Raw genomic sequence first — 22,404 nt, 5'->3', positions numbered from 1 at the left:
TCTCATTATATGGTGACATGGAGTATGGAGAGTAAAGTGATTTTCATTTCAAATATAATTTTATAATCTGAGGGCATTTTAGATCATATAGTTGGATGACTACTTATTTTCTATTTTTTAGAGACATGATCTCACTCTATCACACAAGCTGGAGTGCAGTGGTGGGATCATAGCTTACAGCAGCCTTGAACACGTGGGCTCAAGCGATCCTCCTTCCTCAGCCTCCTGAGTAGCTGGGACTACAGATGTGAGCCACAATTGGATGGCTCTTGGTGGGAGAGTGCACAGAATCCAAAGAGATCAAGGGTAAATTGTTCACATTTACACAAGATTCTTGCACAACTGCTCACATCTAGTATCTAGGAGTATCTCCCAGATCAACACTATTTCACAATTGTCTCTTATAACCCTGTTTGAAACAATCTGTCATTAGCTTCAAATACTATATGTAGCTATTAATCATTGATTTTGTTTGTAATAAAAATAATTTCTCATTCTTATGATAGATTACAATGAACCAATGGAACTAGTGGAACCAATGGAAGACAAGAACCAGACAGTAGTGACTGAATTTATTTTATTGGGCCTCACGGATCATCCCTATCAGAAGATTGTTCTCTTCTTCATGTTTCTCTTTGTTTATCTTATCACCCTGGGAGGTAACAGGGATTATCACTCTCATATGGATTGATCCCAGACTCCACACTCCTATGTACTTTTTTCTTAGCCACTTGTCCTTTGTAGATATTTGTTCCTCTTCTTCCATTGCCCCTAAGATGCTGTGTAATATCTTTGCAGAGAAAAAAGGCATCACTTTTCTGGGTTGTGCTGCACAGATGTGGTTCTTTGGTCTCTTTGAGGCAACTGAGTGTTTTCTCCTGGCTGCCATGGCATATGACCGGTATGTGGTCATCTGCAAGCCCTTGTTGTATACACTCATTATGTCTCAGCAGGTCTGCATGCAGCTGGTGGTAGGGCCTTATGCCATGGCTCTTATAAGCACCATGACTCATACAATTTTCACTTTTTGCCTACCTTTTTGTAGTTCAAATATTATCAATCACTTTTTCTGTGATATTTTTCCACTGCTTTCCCTAGCATGTGCAGGCACCTGGATGAATAAATTTGTACTGTTTGTCTTGGCTGGAGCTATAGGAGTACTCAGTGGTCTGATCATCATGGTCTCCTATATTTGCATCCTGATGACCGTCTTGAAGATCCAGACTGCTAATGGGAAGCAGAAAGCCTTTTCCACCTGTTTTTCTCACCTTGCAGCCGTCTCCATCCTGTATGGCACTCTTTTCTTGATTTATGTTCGGCCAAGTTCAAGTTCCTCCCTGGGTATCAATAAAGTGATTTCTCTGTTTTATACTGTGGTAATCCCCATGGTTAACCCCCTTATTTATAGCTTGAGGAATAAGGAGGTGAAAGATGCATTCAGAAGAAAATTTGAAAGGAAAAAATTTCTTATAGGGAGGTAAAAGAGAATTCTATTTGTGTTGTATCATAGATGCTGGTGCAAAATATGTAATAAAAACAAAACTGTACTGAGAACCAGAAGCTGCATGTCAGTACTGATTCTGACAGGTCATAGATTATTTAAAAAAGGATAAGCTTTAAAATATTTTTCTGCCTCAGTCTTATTTTCTGTGACATAATGAGAATCTCAGAATAATATAGAGATGAACTGAGAATATAAATGTAAAAATATACTAGAAGAAAATGTAAGTGAACATTTGAAAAATCTTGAGTGTGTGAATATTTTTAAATCCAGATGTAAGAATGAAAAGTTATAAAGAAAAAATCAAAGCACTACACACAATGTTAAAAGACAAATAATAAAATGAGAGAAAATAGTTGTGTACCCATACCAAGCAATCAATATCCCTAATATCCAAAGAACATCCCCAAATTCACAATTGATCAAAGAGAAAAACAATAGATAAATGGGCCAACTCATGAATAAGCAATTCACAAAAATGAGAATGCAAATTGCTAAGAATATATATTTAGGATGGTGCAAAAGTAATTGTGGTTTTGAACTGTGAATTTTGAATTATTATGACTAGGCCCAAACAAAATCTCATTAATCAAAATAGGAAACATTGCAATTAACATACTTTTTGCCAATGAAAAATAAGGTTGTTTATTCCTGTAGCATAAAAATCTGTGCTTTGAGCAGGCATGGTGGTTCACACCTGTAATCCCAGCACTTTGAGAGTCTGAGGTGGGCATATTATGAGGTCAGGAGATCCAGGTCATCCTGGATAACATGGTGAAACCCTGTCTCTGCTACAAATTCAAAAAGTTTGCCAGGCATGGTGGCACACACCTGTAGTCCCAGCTACTCGGGAGCCTGAGGCAGGAGAATCACTTGAACCTGGGAGGTGGTGGTTACAGCCAGCTGAGATCACACCACTGCATTCCAGCCTGGGCAACAGAGCAAGACTTCATCTCAAAAAAAAAAAAAAAAAAAAAAAATCTGCTTCGAGATTCAACAAACTTTTGTAAAGTATTTTCTGCATCTTGCTTGTTGTGGAAGTGTTTTTCCTGCAAAAAGTTTTCAAGATGCTTGAAGAAGTGGTAGTTGGTTGGCGAGAGCTCAGGTGAATATGGTGGATGAGGCAAAACTTTGTAGCCAAATTCAAGTTTTGAAGCACTGGCTGTACAACATGTGGTTGGCATTGTTGTGGAAAAGAATTGGGCCCTTTTTGTTGATCAGTGCCAGCTGCAGGCATTGCAGTTTTCATTGTATCTCATTGATTTGCTGAACCTACTTCTCAGCATGTAAATGTTTCACCAGGATTCAGAAAGCTGTGGTGGATCTGACTGGTGACAGACCACATAACAGCAGCTGTAGTAAGAATTAAAGAAACAGGAGAGAAACACAAAGGGTGGCTTAACAGTTAACAGGTTTATTTCGGAAAACAAATCTGGGAGGGATTTCTGACTGAGTTAGGTCAGAAGCCACACTCTCTTACAGACTAAGGGTTTTTAAGGATTCAGGGTGGGAAAGTTTATTAGAGGCTCGGACTGCTTCTGTGTCTCTTTGTCGTGCTTATCTGGGAGGGAGAGTTGTGTGTCTGTTCCCATACATCTTTCTGCAGCTGCAAGCATATCCCCCGCGTCTGCCTTTAGCTTCCCTAACTTAGTGCACCTGAAAGGAAAGGAATGTGCTTATTAAGACCCACTGTTTTACTGGGGCCTCATTGTATGAGGGTGAAGTTTGGCAGTGAGCCAAGAAACTTCCTCCCCCACCCTCCTCTGCACCTGAGCTATCTTATCTGTGTTTTACTGTCTGCTCTTTTCCGGCTGCTTGCAGTTAGAAGAGAAGTTATTCCTTGAAATCCATGAAGCTAGAAAGGGAGCTGGAACTTAAAGTAGCAGTGTCTGTCTGAGATGACAGTGCTCTTGCCCCGTCAACCATGACCTTTTTTGGGTGCAAATTTAGTTTTGGGAAGTGCTTTAGAGCTTCTTCTCAGTCCAGCCACTGAGCTGGTCATTGCCAACTGATGTATAAATTCCACTTTTTGTTGCACCTCACAATCCGATTGAGAAATGGTTTGTTGTTGCGTAGAATAAGAGAAGACGACACTTCAAAATGACATTTTTTAAAAAAAATTTTTGCTTGGCTCATGAGGCACCCATGTATTGAGCTTGTTTACCTTTCCAATCTGCTTCAAATGCTGAATGACTGTAGAATGGTTGACATCGAGTTTTTTGGCAACTTCTTGTGTAGTTGTAAGAAGATCAGCATTGATGATTGCTCTCATTTGGTGATTGTCAACTTCCAATGGCCGGCCACTGTGCTCCTCATCTTCAAGGCTCTTGTCTCCTTTGCAAAATTTCTCAAAGCACTGCTGCACTGTACATCTGTTAGCAGTTCCTGGGCCAGATGCATTGCTGGTGTTGAGAGTTGTCTCTGTTGCTTTACAACCCATTTTGAACTCGAATAAGATAATCACTCAAATTTGCTTTTTGTCTAACATCATTTCCATAGTCTAAAATAACATAAAATAAATGGCAAATAATAAGTCATTAGCAAAAAAACGTAAGGTGAGAAATGTCCATTAAAAGGATGTATAATATAAACACATTTATTTAAGAATGAATTCAAATGTCAGTTGGCAAATTCCCACTGAGTCTTGTGACAAGCTCCATACTGCTTCTTTTCCCACTACTACAACCTTCAGCATCATAACAACTGTTGTACATCATGTGGCTCAGTGGCAGGGCTGCTTGGACTGCAACTGGGATCTGCTGCAGAGCCCTTTCCTGCAGCAGATTTCAGTTAACACTAGCAGCCTTTGTGCCACTTGGTATAGGGGCTGGAGCAATATTCTTAGCTGTGGAATAGGTTGCCTCCAAAACCCAGGGTCCTACCAAGATAGTGCCTCTGTGATTTTCACTTCAAAGGAGGTATTCTAGTATTCCCCTAAGCACTGAACCTGCAAAAGCTTTCCCTAAGTGTCCAAATTCCCAAATCTTAATACAGTTTATCTCATACCCTCTGTAGCACATGTGCTTTACCAAGATCTCCAATATTCTAGTAGCTGCTTGTGTAACTTGCTCTGTCATTATGATGTTATCAATGTAATGAATCCGTATGATGTTTTGAGAAATGCTTAGGTGGACAATATCTTCAGTCTATATTTCCTTGGGCAGGAAAATTAACATAGTCTTGAGATATAACTGAAAATGAATACAGTATCGTTCATCTCACATGAATGTAAGTCATTTCTGATCCTCTTTTCTAACCGTAATAGAAAATAATACATTCCCCAAATCACTGACTGTATCATGTACTGGAGACCTTTTAAATGATCCTATGCTTAGTACAACACTGCTATTGGGGCTACTACTTGGTTGAACTTGAGGCAGTCTGCATTCATTCTCTAGAAAACATATAGGTCTTCAGGGTCCAGGTTGATGAATTAAATAGAGAGGGAAGAGAGACAGCCGCTGCTACATCTTTTATGCCTTTAGTGGTGGCATTAATTTCCAATTCAAGTGTTCTGAAATCTTATCATCTCCATTGACTCTAGGAAGCCTAGATTCACAGCAGCATCTCAAACCACTGAGCTTTTCACCAAGCTGGTGGCTCTCTAGTGCTTCTTTTTATTGCTTTAGTGGAAAAAGTGTCCTTTGGGTCTTCTCAGGAACATATGCATCTGCAGCTTCTTTGGTCTTGTGTAATAAATCCTTTTTAAGCATCTCTACCTCTTTAAGCATTTGGGCCTTTTCTTCAACACTCTGCCATGGCAATAGTGGCATCCCTACCTCTTTTACTGCATACTGTTATGTTTTCCAAAATTCAAGGAGCCATCCTAACAGTGCATTAGAATTAGCTTCTGGTGTCTTGCCTGCAAGCTAATTTCTGAGTCACTGAGGTTCTCCTACATCAGAAAACTCTCCCCTACTCAGCTTTTTATTTCCCCAGTCCTAGAATTACCCTCAAGATATTAATATATGCTTTCACATGTTCTCTTTGTTCTTCTGGCACATTTTAGCCAATTCTTTTAACTCCTGGTGGATAATTATTTTCCTCTTAAAGCAGAGCCAATTCTCCTTAGTCATCAGACCTCATCATTCTAAGCCTTGTCCCTGGTTGCTAAGTCTGAGAGCCATGAGGGGAAGCAAGACTACATCCTGAGAAACGAAATTACTTTCTTGTGAAGCCTCTGATTCACGTGAGGCCTCTTTTATCTAAGCAAAGGAAGGCTGTTGCCTTCTGGCAAGGGGAACAGGATTACTTCTGCAGGTTTGACGGTTCAAGGATACTGGAAAATCTCAAGCACATTCACACCCATGTCTTAATCCCAATTCTCAGTGTTCAACTTTTCCCCTGTCAGAGTTCTGTGGCTTTAAAGAGGCTTTCAATTTAGCTTTTTAATTATTACTTCTTGCAATCTGGTACAAGATGTATAACATCTATAATATACAAATCTGATTGAGTTCTCATGCAGTCTGGGTTGAGTTTTCATGCAGTCTGGTTTCTAATTGCAGATGAAGGCTTTTTGAACACTGCCTTTCTGACTTTGACACCATGCCTGAGTTGAAAATTGTCCTATGTGAGTCTATTTTCATCATTGAGCATGTTAATGGCATTTAACATAAATTAATTTCATAGTTTAATAATTATAATGGCTCCCCATATTTCTCATGTTGCATAAGTCAACACACATCTCTCACTTGTACCCTATCCCAATTCGCTGCAGGTGAGTCTTGGTAACTGAGATGCTAAGGCATGCCCATGGTTATGGCCATTCCGTTCCATCAGCAGTGGGTATTGTCGCCATCTTTCCAGTGAGTAATTTGATTCCAGAACTACATCCCAATAATCTGCACCTTAAGGGTCACCCTGGTATGAGGCATCTTAGTTTGAGTTTTCCAGGAAACAAACCTTGCGAAAAAGATTCAAGTGCAAGTATTGGTTGATAATAGTTTATATTTGGGAAGCAACTAAAACACTGATAGAGAAGTTAGACGTGAGATAATGAATGGAAATAAATTAATACTCTCTGGTAGGAGTTTCCTATATTTATTTTGGGAGTGACGGTATAAGGGTGTGTATTAATTTTGGTGATTTAGGAACATGGTAATCAGTTTTTATCTCTTTTAGTGGTTACCTTTTGGATTATATATAGTATATATCTGTTTATTGAGCTATTTAAGGTGTTAATGAGAAGATCACTGCAGTGGTCAACTGAGTACTGCCGATGCTAGAGATCTCTGGGTGCCAGTGCATGAAACACAGGAATCAGAGTAATCTCACCTGAGAGGGCCTGAGTCAAGAAATGTGTACATAAGCCAGTCTTTGGTTGACAGCTGCTTCTGGAAAGTGTTCATTTTCTGCCACTTCTGGCTTGTTGGGCGGGTAGAAAAGTGGCGGGAAGAGAAATCCACACACACACACACACACACACACACACACACACACACACACACACACAAATCCACACACAAAAACCTTCGGTGTTAGCAGTTGAAGATGGAACTGAAGTGCACTGAAATGATAAGAGAGAGGCACAAACAGAGTTTGCTATATTGATCATTGTGATAAATGGAAATAGCTTTAGTCTGTACTTTATCTAGGGCCTATCATTTAGTCAGGAGCTGATTTTAACCTTCTTTTTCTCTGCTAGTAATTGGAGGAAAAATTACACCATGCACTGACCCTGCCCAGTGAGAAAGTAGCCACCTTTCACAAATGAGTGTGTGGGGGTCAGGAGAACATACAAAGCTGATTCAGATAAACTGCTGGGAATATCGATATTCATATTTTGGCTAAAAGAAATGAGTTTCTTCTTGTTCCGTGGTTGGGGAATAGTATTATTACTTATGTTTTTGCAAAAGAGTGGCAGTAAAGAGAATTTAAAAGTTTGGAGAAGACATTCATAAAATAGAAGTTTTGGTCCTAATTTGTGAATCTTTTCTGTGAATGGCCATACTATACATGCTATTTAAAGTGTACTTTTATAATACAGTATGATTGCACATGGTACAAAATTCAAATAGTACACTAGGAAATGTAAACAAGATAAGCTTCCTATCCATTCCAAACAGAATTTATGTTGTATTTTTTGAGAACTGTTTTTGCATATAGAAACGTGTATAAGTGTAGGTGCATGTGTAGACTCTGAAAAGTTACACAAATGAGAGAGTGGACTTCCACTGAAGTTATAGCATGCTTGAATGATCTATTGCACCAATACTTGCTTATGGAAATAAAGGGAAGTGACAGGGGAAAGAAGTAGAGGAGTGGAGGAGGGGACTGAGGCCAAAGGGGGGCTCTGACCACATACAGATATTGCACAGACTATTTACAGATTGTTTGGTTTACATTGAGAGCTATAGCTCCACTTTTGTGTAGCAGAAAAAAATGAGATTTCAATAATTCTTTTGGTATTTTTGGTTTTTATTATGTATTCTCCTTATCAATGGACAGAGACTAGCTAATTTGGCCATGAGAAGAAAATTGCAGAGACAGAACTGCCCTCAGAGGAGATATATGCATCTCTCTTTACAAGTACCATTCCCCTGAGATCTCTGTAGTTAACTTTACTGGGTCTACTAGAGGAAGAAGAGGAGTGAAGGAAAAATATCCAATCACCCAAAAAAACTTTATAATGACAACAGTGTGATTGCTTAGAAGTTCCTGTACAAAAAATTAAAAGCAACTGGGATGTTTTATTCATTTCACGGTATTTTTTTTCCCTCATTTCTCTTTAGAGGGAAAATAACATAAATTCAAAAAGATTCCAGTCTGAAGCACAAATATCGCCTGCATAACAAAAACATCTTAACTTTTTCTGCACATTATTATTCTCTTATGAGTTAAAAAGAAAGAATTTTTTATTTTTCTTAGAACTCTGTAATGGCAAATGTGCAAGAATTTTAAATTTTTCTTTTATATTCCTATGATTCTTCAAAGTATTAACTTTGTATATATTTGAGTTATTTTCTAAAAGCTGCTCAATCTGAAATCAATTACATTGGCTATTTGGCTTTGCACAATAGGGAGAAAATAATTGGTTTGTTTACTATATAGAGAGACTAAGAAAAAAGCTAATATTAATTGCTACCAATTCTATGATAGGCTTTAATATTTATGAAGGTATGATCTTTTAGTTTTATGAGTAATATTCGTTTGAATTTGTAAAAGAAAGCATAAATCTTAATTGTAGTTAATTTCATCTTAAAATGAAACTATACATTTTTGGATCTTGTTTTCATCACATAATAGAAACCAATATTTATTTTCTTTGAAGTACTTTTATGACCTTGAGTATTTTGTATAGATACTTTCTTAAAATTCCTGCTTAAAGTTAACATCTAAAACAGTTATGCCAATGAAGTCTTACTCCAGGTAATATCTGTATCTAAAAGATGAGTGCTCACCATTCCAGTAGCTTTGTTTTGGTGCTGTTCATCCTGTGATGCTGAGACAAATATATAAAAAAAAAAGTAGAAGGAATTCAGGGATATGATTACCCAAAAGGGAAACTTTTCTGTCTCAATTTGAATTGTGTTGATAACGAGGTGTTTGCAAGATGTTAAGTATGCTCATATTTTGTATGCTACTAGATCTGGTAAACAACTTCAGCACTTTCAGGCTACAAAATCAATGTGCAAAAATCAGTAGCATTTCTAAACACCAATAACATCTAAGTTGAGAGCCAAACTAAGAATGCAGTCCCATTCATAATAGCCACAAAAGGAATAAAATACCTAGAAATACAGCTAACCAGGGAGGTGAAAGATCTCTACAATGAGAACTGCAAAATGCTACTGAAAGAAATCAAAGACTACACAAACAAATGGTAAGGCATTCCATGCTCGTGGATAGAAAGAATAATATTGTTAAAATCACCATACTACCCAAAGGTATTTACAGATTCAATGCTATTCCTATCAAGCTACAAATGACATTTTTCATAGAATTAGAAAAAAAAAAGATTCTAAAATGTATTTGGAACCCAAAAATAGCCCAAATGGCCAAAGCAATTCTAAGCAAAAAGAACAAAGCTGGAGGCATCACATTACCTGACTTTAAACTATACAACAAGGCATTAGTAACTAAAACAACATGGTACTGATACAAAAAACAGACACATAGCAGATGGAATAGGTTAGCAAAACCAGAATTAAAGCCACACACCTATAACAAACTAATCTCAATGAAGTAAAAAATAATAAGGAATAAGGAAACGACTGTGTTCAATAAATGGTGCCGGGATAACTGGCTAGTCATATGCAGAAGATTAAAACTAGACCCCTACATTTCAGAATATATAAAATCAACTCAAATATGGATTAAAGACATAAATAGAAAACCTCAAACTATAAAAATCCAAGAAGAAAACCTAGGAAATATCATTTTCAACATCAACCTGAGCAAAAACTTCCTGATGAAGATTCCAAGCTTCAGATTCAGGTGGTTGGTGCCAATTTACTGAAAAACTCTTTAGGGAAATCTCTCCTGTGTGCTTTGCAAAATTGAGTCAATGAACTCTTTTTTTTTTTTTTTTTTTTTTTGAGACGGAGTCTCGCTCTGTCACCCAAGCTGGAGTGCACTGGCCAGATCTCAGCTCACTGCAAGCTCCGCCTCCCGGGTTCACGCCATTCTCCTGCCTCAGCCTCCCGAGTAGCTGGGACTACAGGCGCCCGCCACCTCGCCCGGCTAGTTTTTTGTATTTTCTAGTAGAGACGGGGTTTCACCGTGTTAGCCAGGATGGTCTCGATCTCCTGACCTTGTGATCCGCCCGCCTCGGCCTCCCAAAGTGCTGGGATTGCAGGCTTGAGCCACCGCGCCCGGCCAATGAACTCTTTTTTAAAAGTGCTATTCGAAGGTTCAGTTTTGTTGCCCAGGCTGGAGTGCAGTGGCCCCATCTCGGCTCACGGCAACCTCTGCCTCCTGGGTTGAAGCAGTTCTCCTTCCTCAGCCTCCTGAGTAGCTGGGACTACAGGCGACTGCCACCACCACGCCTGGCTAATTGTGTATTTCTTTAGCAGAGATGGGGTTTCTCCATGCTGGTCAGGCTGGTCTCTAACTCCCGATCCCAGGTGATCTGCCCACCTCGGCCTCCCAAAGAGCTGGGATTACAGGCATGAGCCACTGTGCCCGGCCTCAAAAATGGTAATTTTTTTTTTTTTTTTTTTTTTTGAGACGGAGTCTGGCTCTGTCGCCCAGGCTGGAGTGCAGTGGCCGGATCTCAGCTCACTGCAAGCTCCGCCTCCCGGGTTCACACCATTCTCCTGCCTCAGCCTCCCAAGTAGCTGGGACTACAGACGCCCGCCACCTCGCCCGGCTAGTTTTTTGTATTTTTTTTAGTAGAGATGGGGTTTCACCGTGTTAGCCAGGATGGTCTCAATCTCCTGACCTCGTGATCCGCCCGTCTCGGCCTCCCAAAGTGCTGGGATTACAGGCTTGAGCCACCGCGCCCGGCCAAAAAATGGTAATTTTTAAAGAGAAAAAGAGTGACATTTTTCTTTATGATTTTTTTTCTTTATGGTTCCATTTGTCACTACATAGCAGTTCTAGTGATATAATTTCTATTTGACTTTCTGGTAAAGCATCATATTTTTCCATTTTTTTCCCTGTAATATGTACTTGTTTCTTCGGTTACAGACATCCATTTACTCTGTGTTTACAATGGTACTCTGATTTACCTTTAGAGCATTATCTCTCACCTACAGAATACAGTTTTAGAGGGACCGTGACTGTCATTGCCTTCCCACAGCATGGTATAGACAAATACCTAAGCTAAAATTATTTCTCCCTGGCCTTTGAATTGTAAGCAGAGTGACACAGTAGAAAAATTGTTGAGACTCATTCATTTCAGCTGGGTCCCCTGATTGTACAACCTCTGCCATAGGGACACTAAAAGCTGTCTTGGCTCTTATTCTGTTTATACTCTGTTTCTGTCACCTTCCCACTTATCTTGTGAGCTACCCAGTATTCTTGCAATGAATTTCCTATTTATGCTGCTTGCAGTTCAAGAAATCTGACATATTGCCCAATATTTCTTTGCTTATGAAAGTATTCTATGCGCAGTTAAATTTTCTTTAATGATTTTTAAATCGATTCTAAAGTTAGAATTTACTATTTAGCATACCTTAGGAGTTGATTAAATTGTAAATTTATTCTATTTAGGTGTTACTTGCAGATCAAAGCATTTCTTTTTTTTTTGTTTTTGAGATGGAGTCTCATTCTTGTCACCCAGGCTGGTGTGCAGTGGCACGATCTCAGCTTACTGCAACCTCCGCCTCCTGGGTTCAAGCAATTCTCCTGTCTCAGCCTCCTGAGTAGTCAGGATTACAGTTGCCCACCACCACGCCCAGCTAATTTTTGTATTTTTGGTAGAGACTGGGTTTCACCATGTTGGCCAGGCTGGTCTCGAACTCCTGACCTCAGGTGATCTGCTTGCCTCAGTCTCCCAAAGTACTGGGATTACAGGTGTGAGTCACTGCACCAGCCCAAAGCATTCTTAAAGTATGCTTCTTAGATGATCAGTTAACCCGATTCCATTTGTTGAATAATTTCATTAATAATTATCATTAATTGAAACTCCTTGATGTACCAGAGGACCTGATTTAACTAAAGAATATCTGCACAGCAAAAGAAACTACTGACAGATTAAACAACAATTTACAGGATGGGAGAAGATGTTTGCAAACTATGCATCTGACAAAAACCTAATATCCATAATATATATGGAACTTAAATCAACAAGTGAAAAACAAATAGCCCTATTAAAAAGTGAACGAAGGACGTGACAGACACTTTCTCAAAAGAAGACATACAAACAACCAACAAACATATAAAAAATGCTCAGTGTTTTTCTTCAGAGTAATGCAAATCAAAACCACAATGAGATACCATCTCATACCAATTAGAATGATTATTATTAAAAAGTTAGGCCTGGCATGATGGCTCATGCCTATAATCCCAGCACTGTGGGAGGCCAAGGTGGGTGGATCATTTAAGCTCAGGAGTTTGAGATGAGCCTGGGCAACATGGCGAAAACTTACCTCTACAAAACCAAATCCAAAAACTAACCAGGTATGGTGGCACCTGTCCCTGTCTGTAGTCCCAGTTTCTTGGGAAGCAGAGGCACGAGGATCACTTGAGCCTGGGAGGTTGAAGCTGCAGCGAGCTGTGTGTTCAAGACACTGCATTCCAGCCTGGGAGATCGAGTGACAGCCTATCTCAAAAAAAAAAGAAAAGAAAAAAAAAAGTCTAAAACAACAGATGCTGGCAAAGCTGTGGAGAAAAGGGAATGCTGCTACACTATTGGTGGGAATGTAAGTTAGTTAGTTCAGCTACTGTGGAAAGCAGTGTGAAGATTTCTCAAAGAACTTAAAACAGAGTTACCTTGTGACTTAGCAATCCCATTGCTGGGTATATATCCAAAGGAAAATGAATCGTTCTACCAAAAAGTCACACACACTCATATATTCATTGTAGCAAAATTCACAAGAACAAAGACACAGAATCAACCTAGGTACCCATCAGTGGTAAGTTGGATAAAGAAAATGTGGCACATATACACCATGGAGTACTACACAGCCATAAAAAATGAAATTATGTTCTTTGCGGCAGCATGAATGGAACTGGAGAGCATAATCCTAAGCAAATTAATGTAGGAATAGAAAGCCAAAAGCACATGGTCTCCTGTGTAAGTGGAAGCTAAATATTGAGCACACATGGACATCAATATGGGAACAATAGACGCTGTGGACTACTAAAAGGGGGCAGGGAGGTCTGGGAGCATGGGTTGAAAACTACCTATTGGGTGTTATGTTCATGACCTGGGTGACCAGATCCATACCCCAAACCTCAGTATCAGGCAATATTCTCATGTAAAACACCTGCACATGTACACCTTGTATCTAAAATAAAAGTTGAAATTAAAATAAAATAAAATGCATTTTATTTTAATAAAATAAATAAAATAAAATAAAAAAGACAATGCTGTATAATCCAGAGGATTAGAAGTTCAGGTTTTGAGCATTTAATGTGATGGGTAAGATTTCTCTCTACTGATATCAAATTCCACTAGGTGAATACCCTATGGGTTGATTAATCCTCTATTCTCATTCAAGGATAAGGAAAGAAAAAACAAATTATACACAGTTGTGAAATAATACCTCATAATCAGAGAAAAAGCAGGATACTGTATTTGGAAAAGAATCTAATGTGCAAATTATTTAAAAATAAGAAAAAATGTGTTTGTGTGCGTTTGTACGCTTTTTTTTTTTCTACTGAAGCAAGAGAAGAGGATGAATGAAGAACCAGTAGCGACTTACAGTGCACATGTGTTGTGATGATGGTTAAGTTTCAGTACACATTACGTGAATGAAAAAAAATAAATGAAAGAAAGAGAATACTTAAGTTGAGAGAACATTTTCCCAAGGACATTGGTGTCTAAAAAGGGTGAGATGATTGAGCAGTCATGAATGAATTGATAAAAATTTTTGAAGGCAAAGGTTGAAAATGACTGAAATTATACTTGATTTGACTTCTTCCTCAGCATTATGACATTACACCTTATGTAAATGTTTCCATCTATATTCCTTTCTTTTGGTTGCAGAGTTTTTAGAAGCGGGGCATTTGGGAAGTGAGGGTCTAAGGTATACTTGTGGCTAATCCTCTAGTGTAGTATGCTTTGGCGGAGCAGTTGCAAAAATTTTGCAGTACTTCTTGCTGGGAAATTTTAGCAGTTGTTACATCATTGTGATTTGTTGAGGAGGGAGGTAGAATACAAGTTTAAAAGGAGTACAGTTGCTACTCCATTTTAATTTTAATCCTTTTTGTCATCTTCAAAGAAGAAAAGATTTCATTAGAATGAAAGTTTAGGTCAGTTTTAAATTCCATTTCTGTCTCTCTGTTTACTCTTTGAGAACACAAAAATGAATGAAATGTATGTATAGAAAAATGAAAATGATTGACATCTAAACCGTGACACGGAGGAATATCCATTGTCAGATCTTAACTGGTTAGAATACTGCATTAAAATCTAGCAAAAAGTAATGTGAAATCTTGTAAGATGCACAAAGAGGCTATGATCAAGTTAAATTCGTCTTCAAGTCCAAAGAACTTTATTCTTCTCCTTAGTCCACATTTATAGATGACTGTGCCCTGAGCAGGAGAAAGGTTCTGCACCCCTTCTGGGGGTGGCGTCATCAGTATGGAACACTGCATCACAACAAAGGCGTGAGGTGTGAACGGGAATGACTATAAATAAGCGCATAATTTGCAGGTGTTTGAGAGCTGCTGTATTTAAGCTAACTTGGACCTTACACAAAATTTATCTGGAATCTCATTGCTTTCTTTGTAGTAGCCTCTTTACTGTTAAATGTGCATTTGAATTGATGGATTCGATACTTCAGAAACAGTATACAGGATTGAATTGGGACATTGAAAGATCTCCTATTATTATTGTAATGTCCCGACGGAATACCATGATAGTAAAGTAATAATGGAGGCTCTAAATTCAGATATGGCAATATCTTAATCTCCGCACCCTAAGGAAGTAGCAATTCTAGGACTGCTTCATCATCTTCCACAGAGTTTTGATTTCTGGTCTATAAAATGAGGACCACCAAATATTTCTTATCCCTGCTTGGGTGGAAATCAAATGTATGGTCATTTGTAAAGAACTTGAGGCAGAGTCTGGTAAGTCCTGAATACTTCGCAATTGTTGTTGTCTAATATTCACTGTAGCTTCAAATTTATTGTATCATGAAGCCAGTCACACCCAGTCGTTAGCACTTCCTGGTGGAAAGTGATTTTGTGCTTGCCACCATTTCTATAGTCTTATGTCAGACATCTTGGAGTCTCACTTATTTATAAAGGATGAGGGTGGGGCTCTCTTAGCTTCTTTGAATTTTAGAAATCTAGAACTCTAAATGCATATTTTGAAATTGTTTCTCATCCTTTACCTTCTGGGTTTTACACATTTCTTGCTTCTTGTTTTTATGCTAGACTGTAGTTATTTTCTATTTTAATTGCTGAAATACTTGAAGGAACTGCTTTTGAATTTTATTATTTTTAGTCAGGTTTTAGATTATTTTAAATTACAAACATAGTGCATGGAAAGTTCCCTGTTGAACATGGATGGGTTTGAACTCTGCAGATCCAATTTTTACATGGATTTTTTAAAACAAAAATTACACCCGGTATGCCTGCCTCTCCTGCCTCCTCTTCCGTCTACTCCACCTCTTCTGCCTCTGCCACCCCTAAGACAGAAAGACCAAATCCTCCTCTTCCTATTCCTTCTTAGCCTACTCAACATGAAGACAAGAGTAAAGACCTTTAAAATGATCCACTTCTATTTAATGAATAATACATACATATTCTCTTTCTTAAGATTTTTAATACTATTTATTTTCTCTAGCTTATGTTATTGCAAGAATACAGTACATAACACATATGCAAAATATGTGTTAATTGACTGTGTTAGCATCAGTAAGGCTTCCAGTGAACAATAGGATATCAGTAGTTAAGTTTCCGGGGAGTCAAACGTTATGCATGGATTTTCAATTGTGTAGAGGGTTTGTGCCCCTGACTCCTGCGTGGTTTGAGGATCAACTGTATATTTTCTCTTTGTAACAAAATCTTAAAATTGTAAGTAGGGCTAGCTTTGGTTACTCACTCAAATAGGGTTTCCTGGCCCTTTGTTCTCAGAGCTAATGACTGCTCATGTGGTGTATATCCTTCCAGACACTTTTATATGTTCTTTTTTATTCCCATAGGTTATTAGGAAACAGGTGGTGTTTGTTAAAGTTCTTTAGTGGTGATTTTTTGAGATTTTGGGGCACCCATCACCTGAGCAGTATACAATGCATCCTATTTGTAGTCTTTCACCCCTCACCCGCTTCCCACCTTGGATTCTTATGCCTTTGCATCCTCATAGCTTAGCTCCCACTTGTGAGTGAGAACATAGTGATGTTTGGTTTTCCATTCCTGCATTAGAATGATAGTCTCCAGTCTCATTCAGGTTGCTGTGAATGCCATTAACTAAATCACAAAAATTACATAATTTTTTTTTCTTTTATGTGTTAAGTTATTTATTTATTTTTTAGCTCCAACACATGAGTGAGAACATTGATGTTTGACTTTCTGTGCTTGGCTCATTTCACTTAACATGATGTCCTCCAGCTACCTCCATGTTGCTGCAAATGACAGGATTTCATTCTGTGTATGGCTGAGTAATATTTTGTTGTGTATATGTACTACATTTTCTTCATTCATCTGCTTATGAACACTTAGGTTGATTCCATCTCTTGGCTATTATGACTAGTGCTGCAATAAACATGGGAGTGCAGACAGCTCTATGACATACAAATATCTTTTCTTTTGGGTATGTACCCAGCAGTGGAATTGCTGAATCATATGGTAGTTCTATTTGTGTTTTTTTGAGGAACCTCTATACTGTTTTCCATAGTAGCTGTACTAATTTACATTCCTACCAAAAGAGTATGAGTGTTCCCCTTTCTCCAGATCCTCACCAGCACACATTATTGCATGACTTTTTGATAAAAGGCATTTTAACCAGAGTGAGGGGATACCTCATTGCAGTTTTGGTTTGCATTTCTCTGATGATTAGTGATGTTGAGCAGTTTTTTTCGTACAACTGTTTGCCATTTGTATATCTTCTTTTGAGAGATATCTATACAGAGCTTTTGCCCATTTTCAAATATGATTATTCTTATGATTACTTGCTAAAAAGTTGTTTGAGTTCCTTATAGACCATTTATTAGGCCACAAAAATTCAAAAGTCTCAAAAAATTAAAAAACAATTGAAATAATATCACATGTATTTTTCTGACCACAATAGAATAAAACTAGAAATCAGTACAAGAGGAACTTTGGGAACTATGCAAATACATGAAAATTAAACAATATGCTTCTGAATTACCATTGGGCCAATGAAGAAGTTAAGAAGAATTTGTTTTTTTTAAAAGGAGACAGTTCAAATGAAAACACTACATACCAAACGTATGCAGTAGAGAAAAAAGCAGTACTAAAGGGGAAGTTTATAATAAAAGCCTACATCATAAAAGTAGGAAGACTTTAAGTAAATCATTGACGCAGCTTAAAGAATTGTCAGAGCAAACCATTTACTTAAACTTATAGTAAAATTTATCTATTTAAAAAATTTTAAATGACTTTTATGTACTATTTAAGAAGACCATTCTTACAAGAAAATCATAATACTCTATTATATCGTCACATATTTATAGTTAGAATTATTTACTTTAGATAGTGTAGGGTAGAGTTTCAATATTGGTTGTTTTTTCAAATGCATTCAAATATCATAATACATTTTATGTTTAATTCATCATTATTTTCCCAATTTGAAATAGACATTTCTATTAAATGGGCACATGCTCATGAATCTGCTCTTGGCTCTTCTATGCATATTTCTGTCTAGTCTAGGAACAACACCTGTTGTTATAATTATGGTAGGTTTATAATCTATGCAGATACCTGGCATAACACATCCCCTGTGTATGGTTTACTTTTTCAAAATTGTGTTGGCTATTGTCGAACATTTTTCTTTTTTTACGCATTTTAAAATCCAATTGCTTTATTAAAGTATGTTTAGATTTTGGTTGGAGCTACATTAAATTTGTAAAATAATTTGGTGAGTATCTTAACCCAAATAGCCTAAGAAAACCAGGAGCAAGCTTTTTTCCCTCCAAATCACCTTTACTGATCCATCACGAGGGAGACCACACAGCTTATAAACTATGGATGTCTCATTAAATGAAGGAAAGATAGTTCTTATAGGATCATTGAGAAGGGCTGAGTTTAGGTAAAATTTATACTAAGCGAATTTTTGACATACACAAAGCGAAGTGGAGTTGTCGATAAAGGAGTCAACATCAGTTTCAAATTACAAAGCAGACACAGGGTTCTTCTTCCTTGGGAATTACAAAGTTAAGATAAATGTGGAATATTGCATCTTGAAGCCCCTTGTTTGATGTTTTGTATCTGTGTTGGAAACTAGACTGCTTTGCTATGTCAAGGTGACTTAGATCTTCTAGAAGAGAGTAAGATGTTTTATCTACTAATATAATTTAAAAGAAAATTAGAGAGCCTACTATTTTAGAATAGGAAATCATTTTTGAGTAATAAAATAGTAATCACTCAAAGAAAAGGATTGTTGGGACACTTTACAGCTGCGGAATATTCCATGGAGAAATCTTGTTTCCTGTAGACTCTACAGTTGGATTTATCTAAGTCTGTTAGTCCAGTGTGAAGAATGGCCAGTTAGGTTTTTACTTTCCCACTGGGAGCTAATTTATTTTTTTTTCAAGAGAAAAAGACCCTTTATGACTAAGTCATTTGATCCAGAAGAGATCAAAAAGCAAAAATATTATGTTTTTCTGGCTTATTTTGTTGTTTTTTCTTTTATTTCAGTAAAGTTCCATAATTTGTATTTTTCTTCATAGAAATCTTAAAAATTCTTTGTTAGACTTACTTATGCTTTTTTAAAATCAATTCCAATGTGGCTGGAGCTGCACTAGTTGTCAGTAGCCTGACCATTATAATCTCCTATTTTTACATCCTTACTGCCATTCTGAGGATTGCTCTGCTGATGGGAGGAAGAAAACCCTTTCCATCTGCTCTTCCCACTTAACAGCTGTTTCCATCTGTTATGGGACTCTCTTCTTTATCTACATTAGACCAGGTGCAACATTTTTCCTGGACCTCAATAAAATAGTGTCGGCATTCTTCACAGCATTTTTTCCCTGGACCTCAATAAAATAGTGTCAGTGTTCTATACGACATCCCCATGTTGAATCCTCTCATCTACAGCTTGATAAATAAAGAAATGAAAGCTGCTGTGGAGAGGATGATCACCAAGAAGTTTTTTTAAAGAAAGTTAAAATTTTAATTCTCATCAAGAACAAAAAATAGATAAAAGGAAAAGCTTCCAGATGGGTTAGACTTCCTGGTCATCATCCCCAAATACTAAGCCATTTGCAAAATTTAAGGGATGGCATCTGTCTATACTTCCATCTGACTTTTATTTTACTACTTACTTTTGGAAAAACCTCCATTTCATCATCTTTCTATAAATGATAAAAATTCTTAGTTACCTACAGAGTCAGAACAATTATATGTCTCCCAAAAATCTTCATTACCAGGAATATGATAAAATCTAATGAATGTTAGAACCATCTAGCTCCTATTACTAGCACACTAGCTATATTTAATAATGTAAATGTGCAGACCAGGAGTGATTTATTGGAAAAAAAAAAAACATGTGTTCCCATTCCTATCTACAGAATTGAAAATATAAAAGGTTACTTTGTTTAAAAATAATTTTTTAAATTAAAGGAATTCTTATTATAGTCCTTTGAATTTATTTTATGCCTATTTTCTTTATTTTTGTATTCTAAAAACAAAATAAATCATCATTATTACAGAAAATATAAAAATATAAATAAGCAAAAGAGGAGTGACAATAAAAATGAAAACCCTAGACTCTTACCATTTCACACAGAGACAAATCCTGGTAATAATTCTCAGATGACTCTTTGTGTATTTGACTCTTAAGTCGTTTCAACTATTACTTTATTTGTTGATATTTAGTTTTTTTCCTAGTTCTTTTAGGTAAAAATAAATGGGAATAGCTTATTGTAGAAACCAGAATTAAATGCAAGAAAGTGAATGAGTAAAACAGAAAAATTTTTAAATTTCAGAGGTACTGGGTATGGAAAAGTTAGAAGTAAATTAAAATACAGAAAATTTACAGCCTATTTTCATGTTACCCTTTTTTGTTGTTTCCAAATTGAAAAAGAAATATAATAGATAAAATTTTAAAATAGTTTTAGAATCTTCTTGTTTCTTTGAAATTAAGGAAGGTTTCTGGTCAGAAAAGTGAATGCAGAGCTGATCCCATGCATCTAAAATAACTCTTCATACAGAACCCCAACTTCAGAATGAATCAGGTGCTATCAGGTCTTCTCCAGGTATTTACAAACTTCCCTGGAACACATTGGGATGATATGTGTGGACACGCTACCTTTCCCAAGGCTCTCAATATTTCATGGGTATCTCACTGAAGGAGTGACCGACCAATAGACACATCCAGATGGAAGCGGGTCTTGTCTGGACTAAGAACAATGGGTCAGTAACTGCAATCCCCTTGAATTGCACTTGAGCAATTCCAATGCCAAAAATAATGTGTTTGAAGGCAAATCTAATGATGCTGACAGAAAACAGGCTGTCTGTAGCCTGAGTGTGATTTGAGACTTTGCACCCTTTTAGAGATTTCAGAAATCACTTTTTCCAACCACAGTTTTTACCATGTTTTAAAAGTAGTAAACAAAAATTTTCTTGAAATAAGAAAATGGTTCCACTTTATTTAATACATTAATCGAAGCAAAATGTTTTTGGTCAAATAAGAATATAAAATATATGTGCCTAAATTAAAAAAAATTTTCTCTTGTTACCTAGGAAAACCAATAAATACATACTTTTAGAGATCTAAAATTATTATAGAATGTTTGGAAAGCAGAACACAAAGAAAGTAAAACTCATGTAATTTCACTACTCACATATGAAAACAATGGTAATATACATAAAAATAGATATATTTATTTCTATTATTTAAAATTTATATGTTTGTACTATATATATAGTATTCTGAAATCAATAAGTGCAGATAGTCTATTTTACAATACAATGGGATCTAGAAAAACATATGTTCTTGTCATTTTTTCTAGTATAAATAATCTATGCTAAATCGATTGTTTACATTCTTCCAGCATTTTCTTATATGTAGGTATATTTATTTTTACAGGAGTTTATATTAAATGTTATTTTTAGCTTGCTTTTAACTAAATAAATCCTAAATATTTTAAAATAAATTATGTGCTATTGGATATCCTTCACAACAGGATTTATAGTTGTCAAAATTAAGTTAAAAAATATGTTTATGGTGACTCCTGATTATCAACAGGCATTATTCCAAGTCCTGAGGATACAGCAGTAAATGAGATAGGAAAAGTCCTTTTCTCCTTTGGAGGGAGAGAAGCATGCACATAAAGGCAAACCAGCTAGGGATTAGTATTACTACAAATAAAGAAGAGGTAGGGATCAGCCCTATTACAAAAAAAGAAGAGCTAGGAATCATTACTCTACAAAAAAAGAAGGATCAAATATATCTCATGATGGTGACAGGATCGTACAGTTTATTTATAGTGGGGTTGGGATTCTAACTCAGGTCCTCAGACAGCAAAACTTGTGCTTTTAGCTATTATACAAATGCCATCACGATAGGAAGATCATCTAAGGGGAAAAAATGGCTAAGAAGAAAAGAAGCCAAATAAATTACATTTACCTCTGTAGCAAATACTACTAAAGAGGAATTCCATCTTTCATTCTCCTTTTGTTCAATGGAAGCCCCATTTTTAGCTGGGCACATTGCAACCAAGGTAGAACACTACATTTTCCAGTCTCCTTTGTAGGTGACTGTTGCCATGTGACAAAGTACTGAAATGTAAGAGGAAAATTTGTGAGGTTATGCTGGGAAGTCTCCTTAGATGTTCAGGTTAGCATTCTTCCTGTCACCTGTCTCCTTTTTGTGACCTAAATGTAGATTCAATGGCAGTCATTTTCTACCATGGGGAAACATTTGGGCTCCTGACACTGTATAGCAGCCATATCTGCCCTACATTGGCTACTTACTTACTCATTTTATGAGAAGGAAAAATAAAGTTTAAACCACTTGTTTAAGTTACTGCTATTTTAAATTTCCTATCACATGTAGGCAAACCTAATCTGATTGGATGAAATCCCTCTTTTGGGGGTAAGTAGAGAAAGAACATCCACATAACACCTTTGGTTGACTATTGGTTTGGCTTTTAAGTTTTAGTGCA

At 36.9% G+C, this 22,404-nt stretch overlaps 1 protein-coding gene across 1 annotated transcript; it reads left to right on the top strand.

The window, feature by feature from the left end:
- The first annotated feature begins 538 nt into the window (after positions 1-538).
- On the top strand, positions 539-1,481 carry LOC115893488 (olfactory receptor 5G3-like). The gene is given in 2 exon segments (XM_030917378.1): positions 539-663; positions 665-1,481. Coding segments are annotated over 2 exon segments (942 nt in total).
- Positions 1,482-22,404: the final 20,923 nt, after the last annotated feature.

Source organism: Rhinopithecus roxellana, chromosome 15, assembly GCF_007565055.1.
Source record: "Rhinopithecus roxellana isolate Shanxi Qingling chromosome 15, ASM756505v1, whole genome shotgun sequence".
In the NCBI taxonomy this organism is placed as follows: Eukaryota; Metazoa; Chordata; class Mammalia; order Primates; family Cercopithecidae; genus Rhinopithecus; species Rhinopithecus roxellana.
This window is presented reverse-complemented; position numbering and strand designations above follow the sequence as displayed.